This window comes from Pseudorca crassidens, chromosome 3 (genome assembly GCF_039906515.1).
Source record: "Pseudorca crassidens isolate mPseCra1 chromosome 3, mPseCra1.hap1, whole genome shotgun sequence".
In the NCBI taxonomy this organism is placed as follows: Eukaryota; Metazoa; Chordata; class Mammalia; order Artiodactyla; family Delphinidae; genus Pseudorca; species Pseudorca crassidens.
Window position 1 is genome coordinate 61051172 of NC_090298.1, and position 16815 is coordinate 61067986.

The following is a 16815-nucleotide window of genomic DNA, read 5'->3' on the forward strand; positions in this document are numbered from 1 at the left end:
ATGTCTGATCCTTTTCCTTCTTTAATTTTTTCCATCTTCTACCTTCTGTCTGAAAGAAAAAAAATCAGTGGGAGTCCATAAAAGAAAATATAGTTAGCTAGGGAGTTCCCTGGTGGTCCAGTGGTTGACTCCATGCTCTCAATGCAGGGGGCCCGGGTTCCATCCCTGGTCAGGGAACTAGATCCTGCATGCATGCCACAACTAAGAGCCCACATGACGTAACTAATTGTCCCACACACAGCAACGAAGATCCTGTGTGCCGCAACTATGATCTGGTGCAGCCAAATAAATAAATAAATAATAAATATTTTAAAAAATACTTAGCTAAAATATTTTTGAGGAGAGAATTAAGAAACATGATGCTCATTCATGTACATTATTGGTGTATTTGGTGAAATAGGTTTTTTTAATTAATTAATTAATCAATTTATTCATTTATTTATTTATTTATTTTTGGCTGTGTTGGGTCTTTGTTGCCGTGCGCGGGCTTTCTCTAGTTGCGGCGAGCGGGGGCTAGTCTTTGTTGTGGTGCGTGGGCTTCTCACTGCGGTGGCTTCTCTTCTTGCGGAGCACGGGCTCTAGGTGCGCGGGCTTCAGTAGTTGTGGCATGTGGGCTCAGTACTTGTGGTTCGCGGGCTCTAGAGCGCAGGTTCAGTAGCTGTGGTGCACGGGCTTAGTTGCTCCGCGACATGTGGGATCTCCCCACACCAGGCCTTGAACCCGTGTCCCCTGCATTGGCAGGCAGATTCTTAACCACTGCGCCACCAGAGAAGTCCCAGTAAAATAGTTTTTCACAAAAAGAAATTTGTCGTTCTTCAACTTCTTATCTATATCACTTTACATTCACTTACGAACCTCAACAGATAGACATGCATTTCCCATAGTTGTAATCAATCTACATATACTATATATAAATATTTAATCCATACACATTTAAATAGCGGTATTCTGACTGCTAGTGTAATTTGTTGAGCTATTCCCTAAGTGTTTGGTTTAGATTATCTCCATTTTCATTATTGTAAATAGTGTTGCAACATCTTTGTATAAGTTATTGTTTTATTCTTTTGACTTTTTCTGATGTATATTGCCAAAAAGAGGATTATCAGGTCAAGGCATTCACGGTTTTAAAAACCAAAAACATAGAACATAACCCTCTACTCAATAAAGAAAAAACCCAAACCCCTTCCATTTTGAGGTATAACAGTTAAGAGAAGAGAAAGACAGAAAAGGAAGCAGTGAGAAAAAATCATTCATTCATTCAACAAATATTTCAGCATGTACTGTATGCCAGGCACTAGGAATTTGGTCCATCAGTGAATAGGAAACCAAAAAATCCCTGCCGTAGTGAAGGCTACTCTCTAGTGGGGGAAGATAGAAAATGAACATAATAATAAATGAGCTAATTATATAATAAATTGGAAAGTGATAAGTGCTATGGAATAAGAAAAACAGAGCTGGGGGTGGAAATCAGGAGTGGTGGGGGGACAGTGGAGGGATAAATAAGAGTTACTCAGATGCTCAGAAGGCAGCATCTGAGTGAGGAAGGTAGCCCTGTCCTTTTTGACAGCGTAATTGGCAGAGGGAAGGGTTCCTGGCTAGTATTGTTAGGTGTCTTGGGGAAAGAGCAAAGAGGTCAATGTGGCTGGAGAAGAGAGAGTGCTGGTGAGAGGGGAGAGAGCTGAGAAAGGCCGGGCAGGGGCCACGTCAGGTAGGATTTTGTAGGCTCTTGTAAGGACTTCAGCTTCTATTCTAGTCCCCCAAAGGAGGCTGTGGAGAGGCTGCACTGGACTCACCTTCTTTGGACCTGCCCTTGACGCCGGCCTCCAAGTCTCTGGGATGGGATCAGGAAGCTGCTGTGTTTCTGGCCAATTCCTCAGGGTGATTCTGATGAGCAGTTAGGTTGAGGACTACTCTTTCAGGTCAAAAATTCCACTGTTCTAAATTTAAAATAATTTAATAAAAGAAAGGAAAAAATTCACAGCATCCCCAAATGTTGGTGATTTAGAGACGTTGAAGATGATGTAGGAAATTGAGGCCCAGAGGTTAAGTGACTTGCTGGAGGTTACACAGCTACAAGAAGCAGCACAAGGTTCAAGTTCGCCCTTCTCACAGAGTTCAGTGAACCTTCCACTGTGCCAGGCTACCTAATAAACTGTATCGTTTCACTTATCAGGTGGTTAGACTTCCAGTAAGCTCCACCATTAGGAATAAAGTTTGAATTCAGAGTTCTGTAAGATTGATTGGTTGATTAAATGTTTGATTACCTAAAGATTAATCTGAAAGCTGCAATTGTTTTAACCTTTATGGTTAAGAATCACTCAAAATGGATTAGTCACATTTTATTCTTCTTTAGAGGAATTCTGGAAGAGTTATACCAATTTAGAATGGGAAGGGACCTTAATTGTTCAGGGTCTTGCAGTGCTTCTGGGTCATAATTCTGAAATCAGCTCTTGTTTGACATCAGTATAAAACATACAAGCCGTTCAGCTGACCCTGGACATTTCTGAGGTTTAGAAGAAATTTCTGATTTACTTTGCTGTTTGATTTCTTTCTTGGACATTGGCTGTAGCTAAATTTTCTTAACTCAAATTTTTTTATAATGTTGGTTTTTCTGGCCTTATTCTGTAACTTGAGCCTAAATTTTATCTGCAGTGTCTGAACTTGTAGACTTTGTGGTTATTGTGGAATGCACTGAAATTGTGACATGGGAATTGGTCCAGAAATCACTTACAGGAGCAAGAACTCAGGCCTCAGAGCTTAGCTAGGGAACGATTTCAGTTAAACCATTTTTCCTCCGCTTGCACGCTTCTGCATGTTTCAGTGACCAGATTTGTGCCAGCGATGGGGGCAGGTTACACATTCCCACTGAGAACACTTGGTGGAGATTATAGGGATACATTATTTTTTTCCTTTCACTAAGCCAGAATTGGCAGTGGAAGCTAGGTCTGAGAAAGATACTGAAGCTATTGGCTGCTCTGGGAATGGGAGGAAGAATTTATAGCTAGTGCATTTCCCCCATTCCCTCTTCTGCTCCTGCAAAAACTCATATTCAGTGAAAGGCTCCGGTCCCAACCCAATAAGTAATGGTCAGTTAACATACTAAAGAGCTCAGTCCTGTTCAATAGCCACCTAGGGGTTATTTACTTCTCTCAAGTCTTAATCTTTTTTTTTTTTTTAATTTTGCTTCTAATTTTTTTTTTTTTTTTCCTAAATTTGCTTCTGGGTGACTTGTCCCTTCATGACTCAGCTCCTAATGTTCTCCACCAGAAGATTGGTTGTAATTTCTGTTTTATCATAATCTTCTTGCCTTCAAAGCCTCAGTGAGTGACTGGCCCTTTTCTCTTCTCTGGGAGCTTTCATCATAGTAACCACATTCCTAGAAAAAACTCTGAAGAAGTAGACATATGGCCTGAGAATTAGCATGGCTCTAGATGTCAAAAAAGGCTGACATTGACTGGTAGCTCTGTGAAGGATAATGACTGAAATGGGAGTATATGAGAGAATCATAGAGAAACTTTAGGAACCAGTAACTCCTGACCTAACATTGCATCAGGGAGACTAGTGCTTTTGTAATTTAACTCTAATGATGTTTGCCCAGATTCTGAATGGTCCCTTGGAAGTAGAGCAGATGTCAGCCATCAGCCTTAGGCCTATTTCAAATGGACGACTGTCCCTATATCTCAGTCTTGACCATTTAATGTGGTATTCTTACAGGCATGGATAGGGACAAGGGAGCATGGAAGGGAACTGTGGTGGAAGCCACGATGCCAGGAAAGAAGGACTTATTCCTTCAGCTGGAGGAGTGCTGCCAGCAGATCGCCCTCTGCACAGCTGTCAGTCTCATAAGGGAATCGCCTCAGCTGGAGAGAGCCACCTGGCCCAAGGCTACTGTGGTGGCCTGCAAGTAACTGCTGATCCATGTAAGAGTATAAAGGCCTATCCTAGACCCAATTCAGGACAGCTCTGATGCATCATCCCGTTTCAGAATTTTCCCTGCAGGGTTGCCTGAGGCTTTTAGTGAGGCTGTAGTCTAGCTCAGTTTCTCCCTGCTCAATCTCCACTGCCCCCTCCTACTTCCCTCCCTCCCTCCTTTCCTTCCAGATGTTGATTAGGGTCCTAGAGTATTTACTCATAAACCTTATGCCTGCTAAACACCATTTCAGGATGTGCTTCTTGGGAAACCCAACCTGCACAGAAATTTTATGAGCAATTTGCCTGTCCATTAGAAAATATAGACTTTCTCTACATTAACTAGAGATACACTTTTTCATGTCATCAAATATATATATTTTTAAAGAGACCAAAAGTTGGAAAGTTCTAGGGTTAAACTGAGACGAGAAACAGAAGTAGAAGACTTAGGTTAGCTTAGGTTAGTTAGCTTAGGTTAGTTAGGTTAGTTCTTTCTCCTCTGTATATCTGAATTTGAGATTTGCTTCTCTATGAAGGTTAGAAGCTGTAAGATAAAGTCTTGATCCAGTCATTCCCAAATTTGATGTTAGGGGGAGAGAAAGGGAGGGAGGAACCAAAAAAATTATTTTAAATGGGATACTTCTTTGTGCTTTGCATCAGGACTCTGTGTTCTTGCCTTTAACCTTATAAGCAACTCTACTGTTGAGTCCTTCCTTGGACTGTCCATGCGATGCTGTGGCAGGAGGCAGGATCCACTCAAAAAACCAATGAATAAATGAGCAGTGGTGCCTCGAAGCGCTAACCCAGATTGCACAGCGGAGACGATGATAAGCAGCCTTCTTCTGAAGGTATTCTTGCTCCCCTCGTGTGAAGCTGTGTAGCCTCACTCAGGGGAGTGAGGGGAGGCAGTTTTGACAGCCCAGCCTGGGGTGTCAGGCAGAGCAGTGGACAACGGGAGGCTGGATGGAGTAGAAGCCAGGGTGAAAATTTAGTGACACCCAAGGAAGAGGTGAAAACTCTGGAGGAGAAATCCAAGAACCACGCGAACAGCTTCTTTCTGTTCTTTCTTTGGATCTTAGAATTTGTGTGTTCAAGTGCTTGGTCCTCTGCAGGGCCTCTCGTCCCTTGGCTTGACCTCCAGATGATGAGTAGACATGGAATGGACTTCGTTTGAAGACTGGGTCGCCAGCCATCCAGCTCAGCCTTCAGAGTGCGTGGGGAAGCGGGGGACTATGGAGGCATGAATTCTCTCCTTAATGCTCTGAGTGTACTGGGAGGCGAGCAAGTCAGATGGGTGGGCATGGTCTGGAGGGTCCCTACAGAGCATCGTGGTGTTTTACTGGGATGTTGCAACGTGTTCGTGAAAGGCCAGAAGCTTGTTGCGGGGCTCCCCAGGCTACACCGCCCTTCGGGGCCGGCCCGGGGTGTGTGCCGTGAGGGGAAGAGGGGCTGGGGAACCGGGGGGCGGCCCCGGGACGGGTGCAGGAGGCATGAGGCCTCTGGACAGCGGAGGAGGGGAGGGCGCCGAGGCGTGGTGCACGCTGCCGCGCCCTGGGGCTCCGGGGGCCGAGCCGGGCGGCGGGCACTCTCTGCTCAGCCCTGGAGAGCGCGGGGAGCGGCGGGCGGGGCCGAGGGGCGCAGCGGGGCCCGAGTGGCGGCGGCTGCGGAGTGAGGGCGCCGCAGAGGAAGGCGGGCGGGAGGGAAGGAGGGAGGGAGACGCGCGCGCGGACCGAAAGTAGGGAAAGAGGTTCAGGCGGGCGGCCGGGCGGTGCTCTGGCCCAGGGGCCGCGGGAGCCCGGCGAGGTCGAGCTGGGCGGCGGCGCGGGCCGAGGGCGGAGGGGAGGGCGGAGGCGCAGCGAGCTCGTTTGGGGCGCCGCGGCGGGGAGGGTGGCGGCCACCCGTGCGCGCAGGGCGCTGTGTGTGCGCGCTCTCCCGCTCGGGGAGGAAGATGGCCCAGAAGGGAAAGTTGGGGTGACGCGCGCAGCCCTAGGAGGCTCGGCGAGGGGTGCCGCGGCGAGCCCGACGGAGCGGCGGCCAGACAGGCCGGGGGGCGAGCGGTCCGGGCGCCGCCGCCAAGGCGCCCGCCCCCTCACTGCAGGTGGCCGCCGCGGCGCTGGGGCCCGGCGGCCGGGGGAGCGGGCGGGCGCTCGAGGGACCCCGGCCGAGGGATGGGCTGCGCCCCCAGCATCCACGTCTCGCAGAGCGGCGTGATCTACTGCCGGGACTCGGACGAGTCCAACTCGCCCCGCCAGACCACCAGCGTGTCGCAGGGCCCCGCGGCCCCACTGCACGGCCTCTTCGTCCAGACCGACGCCGCCGACGCCATCCCCCCGAGCCGCGCGTCCTGGCCCCCCGGTGCCGCCCGCGGCCGCAGGGCCCGCGGTGAGCTGGGCAGCGGCAGCAGCGCGGGCTCCACGGCCCCCGCGGCGACCACCTGCAGGGGCCGGAGTCGCCACTGCTGCAGCAGCGCGGAGGCCGAGACCCAGACCAGCTACACCAGCGTCAAGGTAAACGCCGGGCTCCGGCCCGGGCTGGAAGGGGGCCGCCTGCCCCGTCCGGCGGGTAGGGGGCTCCGGCGGAGTTGAGTGGCCGTGACGTGGTTGGTTTGGGGAGGTTGTCACTAAGGAGGAGTTTACTTTTCATTTATGGGGGTGATGAGGGCCCAGGAAATATGAGCATTAAAGACCCCTGGAGGGGTCCAGGGCGCTGGTTCTGGGGCACCGGGTGGAGAAGGGAAGCAGGTGGGCTGGCCCGTTTCTCACTGAGGTGGAGAAGGCTGGGCTGGATCAACTCAGGAGGAGGGGTGGGCATCATTGAGAGCGTTCGGTGGCGAGTCCCATTGAATGAAATTTGAGCTCCGGGTTGGATTTGCGTGGCTCGTAGGTGAATGGTGCAGACTCGGTGCAACGGGGTACTATAGTGCCCTCGTGTTCAGGTTTTTACCTGGAGACACCAGCCAGGTTGCATGAAGTCTCAGCCACAGGGACCGAGTGTGGGATTTGTGAATGAATGAGGGTGTTTCTGTTTTCCGGAGGGATGGAGGAAGAGGACCTGAGCGGAACCTGTTGTTTATCACTTCTTTGGGTTGGCTGCGTCTTGGACATAATTGAGAGAATCGGGTCGTGAGTGAGGAGGGTCGGCTGAGCTACAGTGAGGGGAAGTGGTTTCCGTGCAGTGTAGCTGTCTTAAGATGATTCATTCTGCACATACATCTCATCTTTCAGGAGAGTGGAATTTTGAGGAACTAGAAAAAATTAAGTGATTAAAGCAGTCACTACTTATTTCTTAATGTCAGAAGAAAAATGATTATTTTAATAGTGCCTTCCTGTGTGTTCTCAAAATACTATTAAATCCAAGAGGTTTTTCATTGTGTAAATATGGCCACTGGGCCTTTTATCCTTATATAGCAAACAGGACAATGGCACATCCCACAGTACAGAGGAAAAGAAGTATGTCTCTATGACTGTTAATGTGAGGTAGAATCACAGTTTTTACATGGTCAGTAAATTACCAGGAATCGTTCCATTGATTATTTGGTAAAGGCACGATTGTATAGTTAATACTTGAAAAGTTATTCAGCAACTGGAGGCGGCTAGTGTGAGGAGGCTCCTAGTCTTCATTGGATAAAGTCAGCTCTCAGTGGAGGGGTTAAGAGAAGGATGACATGTGCTTACCTCAGTCTGGAAGAGCAAAAGTTTCTTTTAGTGAGCTTACTTTAACAGCATCTGATTTTGTAACATGAAGCTTAACTGATGTTTACTTATAGTTGTAGAGTTTCTCTGGTAATAATCATGTAATATAATATGATAATGTACTCATTATAATACAAATACCATTTATTGAGCACCTACTATGTGCCAGGTGTAAGCTTTCTCTTCTAGCTTTTGAATGTTAACTGTGTATTGATAGAATAACCAAGAACTAGAGACCTGGACTCATGACAGTACAACCTACTAATTGAACATTTGTTATAAAGGTATGTGCTGAACACTTTCTTTTGTTAAGTTTCCCCTCCCTCCCACCCCCACCAGTTCACATAAAGTTACCACTAGGAGTAATTTCAGGGGATTAAAATGTTATATTTGGTGAAATAATTAAATTGGAATTTTATCAATAAAGACTATCCTTTGCCTTCTTGTTGAAAAGGAAATTTGCAAACATGAAGCAGTAGTTCAGAATGGTGACAACTTATGAACTCTGTGATACTCTTTTTGGTTTGCTTAAGAGAAATTGTGTATTTTTGCCTTTCAGAGTAGCAAGAATCCCAATTTAGTACCTGGCACCTCTAGCTACTCCATGTTTGTTCAGTGAAAGAAAGAATAATGAATGAACTCATTCTCTATGTTTTAGTACTTCTCTCAAGAGGCTACTTAGAGACCAAATGAAATAAAAACTGGAGGGAAAATAAGTCCCAATTATTAGCAGCTAGTATGAAGTTGTATAAATATCATTGCTACTTGGCTGAAGTGTTAAAAGGCTTGACCTGGGTACGAATTTAACGTACTTTGCTTTATCAACCAGATTTCCAAATAAGAGCTTATTTCATTCCAACCCACTGCTGGAAATGTTGGACTAAAACTGCTGGTTCAGTTTATTCAACACTAATTTGCATGTGTAGAGCTCAGAAACTATAGATTTGAGACCAGAATTCTTATTTATACAAACCACACAGAATTATTATCACAGAATTATTTTAATATATTTAATAGTATCCTTTTAGGACGTGTGACTCAGTGTTATAGTATCTTTTTCGGTTTTCACATGTTCCATGTTCTTTTGTGGATAAGGTAATTTTATAAAGACATTACTTTCATTTCTTTTTAGAAGAATTGTTCTACCTTAAGAGTTTGAGATAGTTGCTAGTCATGCCCCGCCCCCCCCCCCCCACACCCTCCCTTTTCCAAAATGCTCAGGTGGAAAAGTAAAGTCTTTGCCATTTGGTCTTGTTTACAGTGGTGATGGGGTTGTAATAGATTTTTTAAAACTTTCTCTTTGTACATCAATTATAAACCATATCTTCATTATCTCCTTTGTCTCTGGTGTTCCCCAGAGTGCAGAAATGTGTACTTGGTTTCTCTCTCTGTTTTCTTGCAAGAATTCATCTCATTAGGCTTTTAGAATGATGAAGCATTATGATGTCAAACATGATGTCCACAGGAACCTTCCTGAATACCTAATTTACAAAAAAAAAGATAAACATTAATAATTCATGTGCAGTACAGTGATATCATGTGGATTTCCATTTCTGGTAAGAAGTTAGATTTGTCTTCCAGTTGCTGTAAAAAATGCAGGTTCCTAGCAATTTGTCTTCCTCTTGTTTGCCTTTTTAAAAATAGTAACTCCAACAGGAGAATCCTGCAGAATGCTCACTCCTGATATTGTGCCAGTTTTGTAATTCTTGTTCAGAAATCCTCAGAGGAGATGGTTGAACCTCTCCCCGGGAAAATCTGGGGATTCTTACAAGTCTTCTTTTCTCATCCCAGCTGTTGTGGCTGGAGAGGCATCCGGGACTAGGCAGCCAGTTGTAGAAAAGAGTCTTTGTTGACAGTTCAGTCAACTTGCAGCCATCTCTGTGTAGTTTAACTATTTTGTGGATCAGACGCAGGACGTTCTCAGTTTGCAAGTGATTTTGTGCTGGTAGGCAGCCTCACCAGTTCCCCATCTCCTCCATTCATTGTGCTCATTTATTCCCGCAGTCAGTATTTGTACCAGACTCTGTTGTACTAGGGGTTCAGGGAATATCCACGAAGTTTGGTAAGCAAAGCCTAATGAGGATGGTCAATCTATTGCAAAAGGGTGTGCCTAAGCCAGTGATTCATTACTTCTGTAGTATTCTTTCCATGGTTTTCTGAATCAGTGAGGATAATCTCAAGTTGACTATATATAAAGGGGAAATAAATAGATAATTTTCTGACCTTATGGTAAATAATGAATGAGATTTTATTTCGGGGAGGGGCAGAGGTATTTTGGAAAAAACAATCATTTTTGTTCTCTAAATCAATATCCTCAAGCTTTAGTGTACAACAGAATTACCTGGAAGGCTTGTTAAAGTACAGATTGGTGGGTCCCACTCCCAGAGTTTCTAATTTAGTAGGTCTTGGGTGGGGCCTGAGAATTTGGATTTCTAACGGGCTTCTAGGAGACGCTAGTTTTGCTGATCTGGGGACCACAGTTTGAGAATCACTGCTTTTAAATTAATTAAATTGACTGTCTGTGGGCCAGATGAATTAGGTGTGGCCACCTCCAGCAGAGTATATGGTACCACATTGCATGTATTTGGACTACTAGTCACAGCCCTGCTATCATCTTAGTTTACTTTTGTAATGTGCCACCTGTCATCTCTATCCATGAAGTCTGCCTGGAAGGTTGGCTGGAAAGTCTGTAAGTGGAGAGAGGGCTGGACCACGTAGCCCACTCTTGTTTCTTGAGGTTCAAATTCTCCTCAGGATCTGTTGGGATTTGCAGGTCCCGATGTCTTCCTTTGTCATCACAATCCCTCACATGCCTCTACCCTGCTGGAGCTGTGTCCTGCATGCTGGGAAATTGCAAGCCAAGGGAGGAGCTTAAAACAGGGGCTGATGTGACGCCACAGGCTTATTCAGTTCTCAGCTCTTGGAGTTCTTGCTGGTCGTTTTCACCATGTTTATTTGTTTTAATTTTAGTAAAGCCCTAGTTTATTTTCTGCCATAGCTCATTTCATCACAATTTAGTGCCCTCCCTTTCTTCCAACACATGAACTATAGTCATTGAGCAAATTTTCCTAATTTTCACTGCTTTCTTCAGTAGTCACAATAATTTTTAAGAACTATCAGGTAATTCTTCCTTTGGACTTCGGTAAATCAGTTCTCAAATCAGAAAGTAACACAGCAAGCTGCTACTTTTCAGAGGTGATGCTTTTCTACTGAGTCCCACCCTGGTGGACACAAGGCAGGACTTGGGCTGCAGCAGGACAGGACATGCTGGTGAGGGCCAGACAGCTCCTGTGGTACCAGATTATGATGGGCGAAGGCCAGGAATCAGAATAGGAGGGAGGGAGTGAGCCCTGTAGCACCAGGTGTGAAGACAGAGTCCAGGGTCTGGGAAACCAGCAGGGTTGGAGAGGAGCACGTGAGTACTTAGGGGCCAAGTGGGCAAGTAAAATCGAGAATTCAGGGGCTCAGAAAGATGACAGCTGTTGAACTGGGTTGAGACTTCTGGTTGGGGAAAAAAAAGGGAGATGCTGATGACCAAAGGGCTGTAAGTAAACCCTGCACCTAGGTGAGGCAAGACCAACCAACCAGGCCTTCCTGACACCCGATAAGATGGTATCTGGACAGGAAACAGATTGCATATCCACAAAAGTTTAAGAAAAGTAATCTAATGAAGGGATTGATTCAGATGTGTTGGCAAGATGAAAAGAAATCAGCAAATGATGATGAAGCACCCTAAGACTAGAAAAAGAGGGTGCTGTTACCACCTAAAAGAAGCCACAGGAGGGAATGGTTATGGGAACCTGAGAAACCAAGCCTATAGGACAGGGAAGCCCCCCTAAGCTGCGGTCTTAAGGAAGAATGCAGTGACTGGAGGCCTATGGCCTGGCAGGGGGAGCCAAGGGAGTAAATACCTCCATGCTACTGTTCTCCTTTACAGGAGGTACCATCTTTGTCCAAACACACTTGGAAACCAGAGGGCAAGGGAGCCCATTGATCGAGGTTTTACAGAACAGGAGAGAATATCCTGACCATCCCCCAGAAGGCCCTCTGTAACCAGTGTTAAAAGATGGTCAACATCATTAGAGATACCCTGGGAAGCTCAAATTGAGATGAGTAATTTTGATCATTTTCTAAAATAATGGCATTTTTAAAATAGCCACTTAATTTATTGTTTATATTTCCTGTCTGATGACTAATGATGTTAAAGAATGCCTACTTGTCTTGTGTGGAGACCTCCAAGATATTGCTGAAAACATCTCCTCCTCTTTTCAGTTCACTCTCCACCCTGACTCTGCTTAGACATTTTCTTTGTCAGCTTGGGGTGCTATAACAAAATACCATAAACAGGGCAACTTAAACTCCAGACATTTCCTTCTCCCTGTTCTGGAGGCTGGGAAGTCCGAGATTAAGGCGCTTTGTGAGAGCGTTCTTCCTGGCTTCCAGATAGCTATCTCCTTGTTGTGTCCTCACATGGCAGAAAGCAAGCAAGCTCTGTTCTCTCTTCTTCCTCTTAGAAGGACACTAATCCCATCATGGGGACCCCACCCTCATGACCTCATCTAAACCTAATTACCTTCCAAAAGTCCTGCCTCCAAATATTGTCAGGGTTTAGGGCTGCAGCATAGGAATTTTGGAGGACACAAACATTCAGTGTGTAACAGACATGTTTCTATCATTTCCTCTGTTCTTTGCCCACTGACCCCTCTCCCCATGATCTCAGAGCCCAGAGATAGGGGTTGGGGGTGATAGCACTCTTTCTAGGTGAGAAGTTCCTTAAGTAGGAACCTAGCTTAGCCAATTTATTCTATTTTTGCTCAGTTTTTACTTTCTTGCTCTCTATACCTTCTCTCCACAGCCTCAAAACATTAATAAATGAGTTTTACTATGTGTTTATAAGCTGATATTTTCACTCAAGAATATGTATATTTAAAACATTTAAAAATATTCAAATGTGTTCAGGAGTTCATTTTTAAAAATAGATGTTACCTTACTATGTATAAAATAGATAATCAGCAAGGACCGGAACTCTACTCAATATTCTTTAATAACCTATGTGGGAAAAGAATCTGAAAAATAATGGATATATGTATATGTATAGCTGAATCACTTTGCTGTACACCTGGAACTCACACAACATTGTAAATCAACTATATACCAATCTAAAGTAGAAATTAAATTAAAAATTAAAAAAAAATAGGTGTCACCATTATCTTACAGTGGAAGTCTGGATACTTATGTTTTAATGGAAAACACCACTTTTTTTTTTTGAAAACACCACTTTTTAATAAGTTGCAATATAGATTAGTTTAGATTTGGTTGCTAATAGCTTTTCCCCCATTTTCTCTCTTCTCCCACTGGCAGATAAAAGCCAGGCTTTATTCGGGATTTTGATGCTTTATTCTTTACCATCAACTTTTTTCAGCTTCTCCTTTCTGCTTTCTCAGGGACAGGTCACAGAAAAATAGTTTAGAAGCTTGTGATTGGTTTAATGAAAATCAAGAGATGATTTTGCTTTCAGATAATCCATCACTGACAGAAAACTTGTCGTGGTTGTCTCATACTTCCAAGGAGATTCCAGTTTTCATGTGTGGTTTGTACATTTTGCAACAAGTTGTGTAGAGTAGATGTAGTAACATTAGCTATTAAAGTCTTGCTATTTGTGGAGTACTTTATATACGTGAGCCACAAATTATCATTCCCATTTTACAGAGGAGGAAAACAAGGCTGCAGAGGTACAATACATTGCTCAAGGTGGGGGCTGAAATTTGAATACAAGGTTGTCTGAATCCAACTCCCAAGTTCTTAACCACTGAGCTTTCTTGCCTTTTACACAGGCCTGAAGGCCCAAGTGTAGCTGGTGCTGGAATCAGAGTTATTTAGAATAGAGTGGTGGGACGGGAGGTGGGGAGCAATCAGAGGGCCTTGCGGGTGAGGGTTTTCCTGTTATAGATTCACCGTCACCCTCTCTATTAGCTCACACTGGGGTGTTGTTTTGAGATGAGTGGAGAATGTAAAATGGAGAAAGCTTTGGTAGAACATATTGCCCAGGACTTGGCACTTTGTTAAGTACTGTACACATATTAGCTGCTATTAAGCTTGTGGTTGCTATGATTTCTGTTTTGGTAATTAAAATGAAAGTTTGCTTGTTTAGATTTAGATATTTTTGAAACACAGAGTTGTTTTTTATTGGAAAATGTATCCCACTTTCAAGTAGATTGATTTGGCCAATGTAGGTGACTAACTGGATTTATATATAGACATGCTACCCTGAAGCTTTGGAAACCGCTGGGTGTGGTCTGAGTCAATTGGATTTCCAAAGGAGATGACACAGTAGCATCTAGCCAGTCAAAGGCCCAAGCTGGCGTTTGGGTTCCTTGACTGTTGGACCTGCATCAGGCTTCTGCCTTGAAAGCTCAGGGCCTTCGTGTTATCTTGGGGTGGTTCCATGTGGAATTCTTCTTTGGTGTAAACATGTAACCTGAAATCTTAGTCTATAATTGGACTTAAAACCATTTTGGAAAAGCTCTGTTGGTTTTTATGTTGTGGCATTTCAGGTGCTGTCACATGTAGTATATTGTTGGAAAAATGATACACTGTAAATCTAACACCTTTTCCTCTTAGAGAAGGTATAATGATTAGCTACAGGGATCCAGTTGCCTGTGTGAGTCACAAAAAGGAGGGAAGACCCCAAATTTTGGAACTTTTTATAGGAAAACTTCTTAGTAACCTATCACACAGGTTAACATGGATAAAAAGAAAAGTGCCGTTTTCTGACATCAGATCCATAAATAACATTAAAGCTCTGGACCTGGAGGGTGATGACTTCAGGGTTGATGGGGCTTTTGTCCTCTTCCGAGTTCCTGCTGAGGAAGCTTCAAAAGCAGTGGCCAGATGGAGAGGAAGGTACCAGTTTATGAAGGCCCACGAGTGGTCTTTGGGTCATATGAGGCCTTTTCATTTTCAGCTTAAGAAACTGATTGACAGTCTTGGCCTATAAGCTGGGTGACTGTGAGGAAAGCAAAAGGTGTTCCACTGGGTGATGTTTTAGAAGGATGAATAGCACTTTGAACTGAGCGGTAGCTGGAGCTGAAAGTTTCTCTTTTCCCCACGATCTGATACAAACTCTGTCTACGATATCTCCTTTGCACAGTTCCCTGGAGAGAGTGGTTCTCAAGACAGTGATGGCCAAATAAAGAGAGAACAGAGCAAAGGATCAGCTTTGTCAGTGGCTGGGCAAGCACAGGTGAAATTGCCTGGTGCGTGCTCTGGGAAGTGGTGGCTTCCCACCAGACAGACAGGGTTGCATGAGGCTTCCTGCCCTCTTCCACCCAAATCTATAAGGCAGGGTCTGCAAAGCCAATTCCGGGACTCCTTACACACTGAACCACCACAGGCCCTCTGTCCCTGTGGTCGGCCTCTCTGCCCATGTACTCCGCCATACGCGGAACCCAGGTGAGCTGCCACCTGGGTGAAAGCCCAGCACTTTTGCCTGCAGTGATCTGGCCCACTAGGACAGTGAGATGTCAGGACTGGCTGACTCTGATCGTGGAGGCTTCCTCTTCATCCCTTTGGGAGGAGCTGGTGAGGGGAAGGGAGCTTTGTCCACTCCCCTCACCTCCCGGGGGTGGCCATGGCTGGGAGGAGTATTGCAGGCACATTCCCCTCTCCCCTTTGTTGGTTGAGATTTTCAAGAAGGGAAACGGAGGAGGAGCCCAAGACTAGAACCAATTCTGTGTGTCAAAGGTGAGAAAGTTGAATCTGAAAAAAGAATCAGGAAATGCTTTGGATTAATGTAAAATGTAACGCTCACTCTTATATGCAGATTATATGACAAACATACTTTGTAAAGAATCCAGTTGGTATTGGGAAAGGGTTTTCATATAGAAACAGTGTTATACGTGGCATTTAGGTTTCTAGGTTAGCTCAAAAAAAGTAGTTAGCCCATTATGTGGCTGGAATATATTTACAGTGTTGTGAGAGAAACAAAATTGAATTAGAACTAGCGTTTCGTTTGTACGCATGTCCTTTGGGAGAAGTGGGTTTAATTAGAAGGTGATGAAGCAGATGAGGAAGAACCTGTGCAGTTCCCTCAGGGAGTCGTTATCCTAAGTGATCCTCGGTGTTCTGAGGAGGTGAGGGGCTCAGGTGGTGTTTTTGCCCCACATTGGTGGGAGAGAGCTGGGGTGCGGGGGGCTGTAGTGACTTGACCAGGACCCCGCAGCTAGGGACTCAGAGCTACTGCCAGTACTCTTCATTGTGCTGTTTCACCTCCAAAGGCACTGAATTGTCTCGTTTCTTTTAGGCACTTATTTTCTGTTTCATCTACAAATATTTCAGTCTGTATCTTTAAAATCTAAGAATTCTTTGTTTTAAAAAGTCATAAAACCACTCTACACCAAAAAATTTAATAGCTACTGTCTTAGTTCTGGCTGCTATAACAAAAATCCCATAGACTGTGTGGCTTATGGACTCAGAAATTTACATCTGGAGGCTGGGAAGTCCAAGGTCAAGGTGCCAGCAGGTTCCGCGTCTGGTGAGGAACTGCTTCCTAGTTCACAGACAGCCATCATCTCATTGTGTCCTCACATGGAGGAAGGGGTGAAGGAGCTCTCTGGGGTCACTTTTATAAGGGCATCTGCCCTCATGATCCAATCACCTCCCAAAGGTCCTACCTCCTAATATCACATTGCGGGTTAGGATTTCAACATATGAACTGGGGAGGGGCACAAACATTCAGTCTACAGCAGCTACTTAATATCAATCACATTTTTCTAATTGTCTCTAATTGTCTTATTATTTTTTTACAATTTGTTGGTATCCAAATAAGACTCATTCATCGCGATTGGTTGGCTTATTTCTTAAGTCTCTCTTAATCTATAGGTTCCCCATCGCTCTCTCTTTTTCCACTTGCGGTTACTTTGTTCAGGACCTTGGGTTGTTTGTCCTGTGGATATTCCCCCAGTCTGCAGTTTGCTTTTTGCATTCCTGTGGCATGTGTCTAACATGTTTCCCTGCCTTCTCTGTTTGTTAGAAACTTGCAGTTATTTTTAGAGTTTTGGTTCAATTATGCTCAATTTTGAGGGGTGGAAGTGGGGCGAGAATACATTTTCGGTGATACCATGTTCTTACAGCAGGAAATACACAATGTTTGCTTTTTTTGTTTCTTGGGTTGTTTGTTTGTTTTGTTTGTTTTCACTGTGCCTGTCTTTTTGCT

The 16815-nt window shown here is 44.9% G+C and overlaps 1 protein-coding gene across 3 annotated transcripts in view; it reads left to right on the plus strand.

Moving 5' to 3' along the window:
* PDE8B (phosphodiesterase 8B) overlaps positions 1–16815 on the plus strand; it is a 286354-nt gene that overhangs the window by 25528 nt on the left and 244011 nt on the right. For 2 of the 3 annotated variants that reach the window (XM_067731046.1, XM_067731047.1), the window contains exon 1: positions 5758–6416. The exons of the other annotated variant lie outside the window; for it this stretch is intronic. In XM_067731046.1, coding sequence (XP_067587147.1) covers positions 6078–6416 — 339 coding nt within the window. In that variant the 5' untranslated portion in view covers positions 5758–6077. Of the gene's footprint in view, positions 1–5757; positions 6417–16815 lie in introns of those variants that run through there. 3 annotated transcript variants of the gene reach the window in all.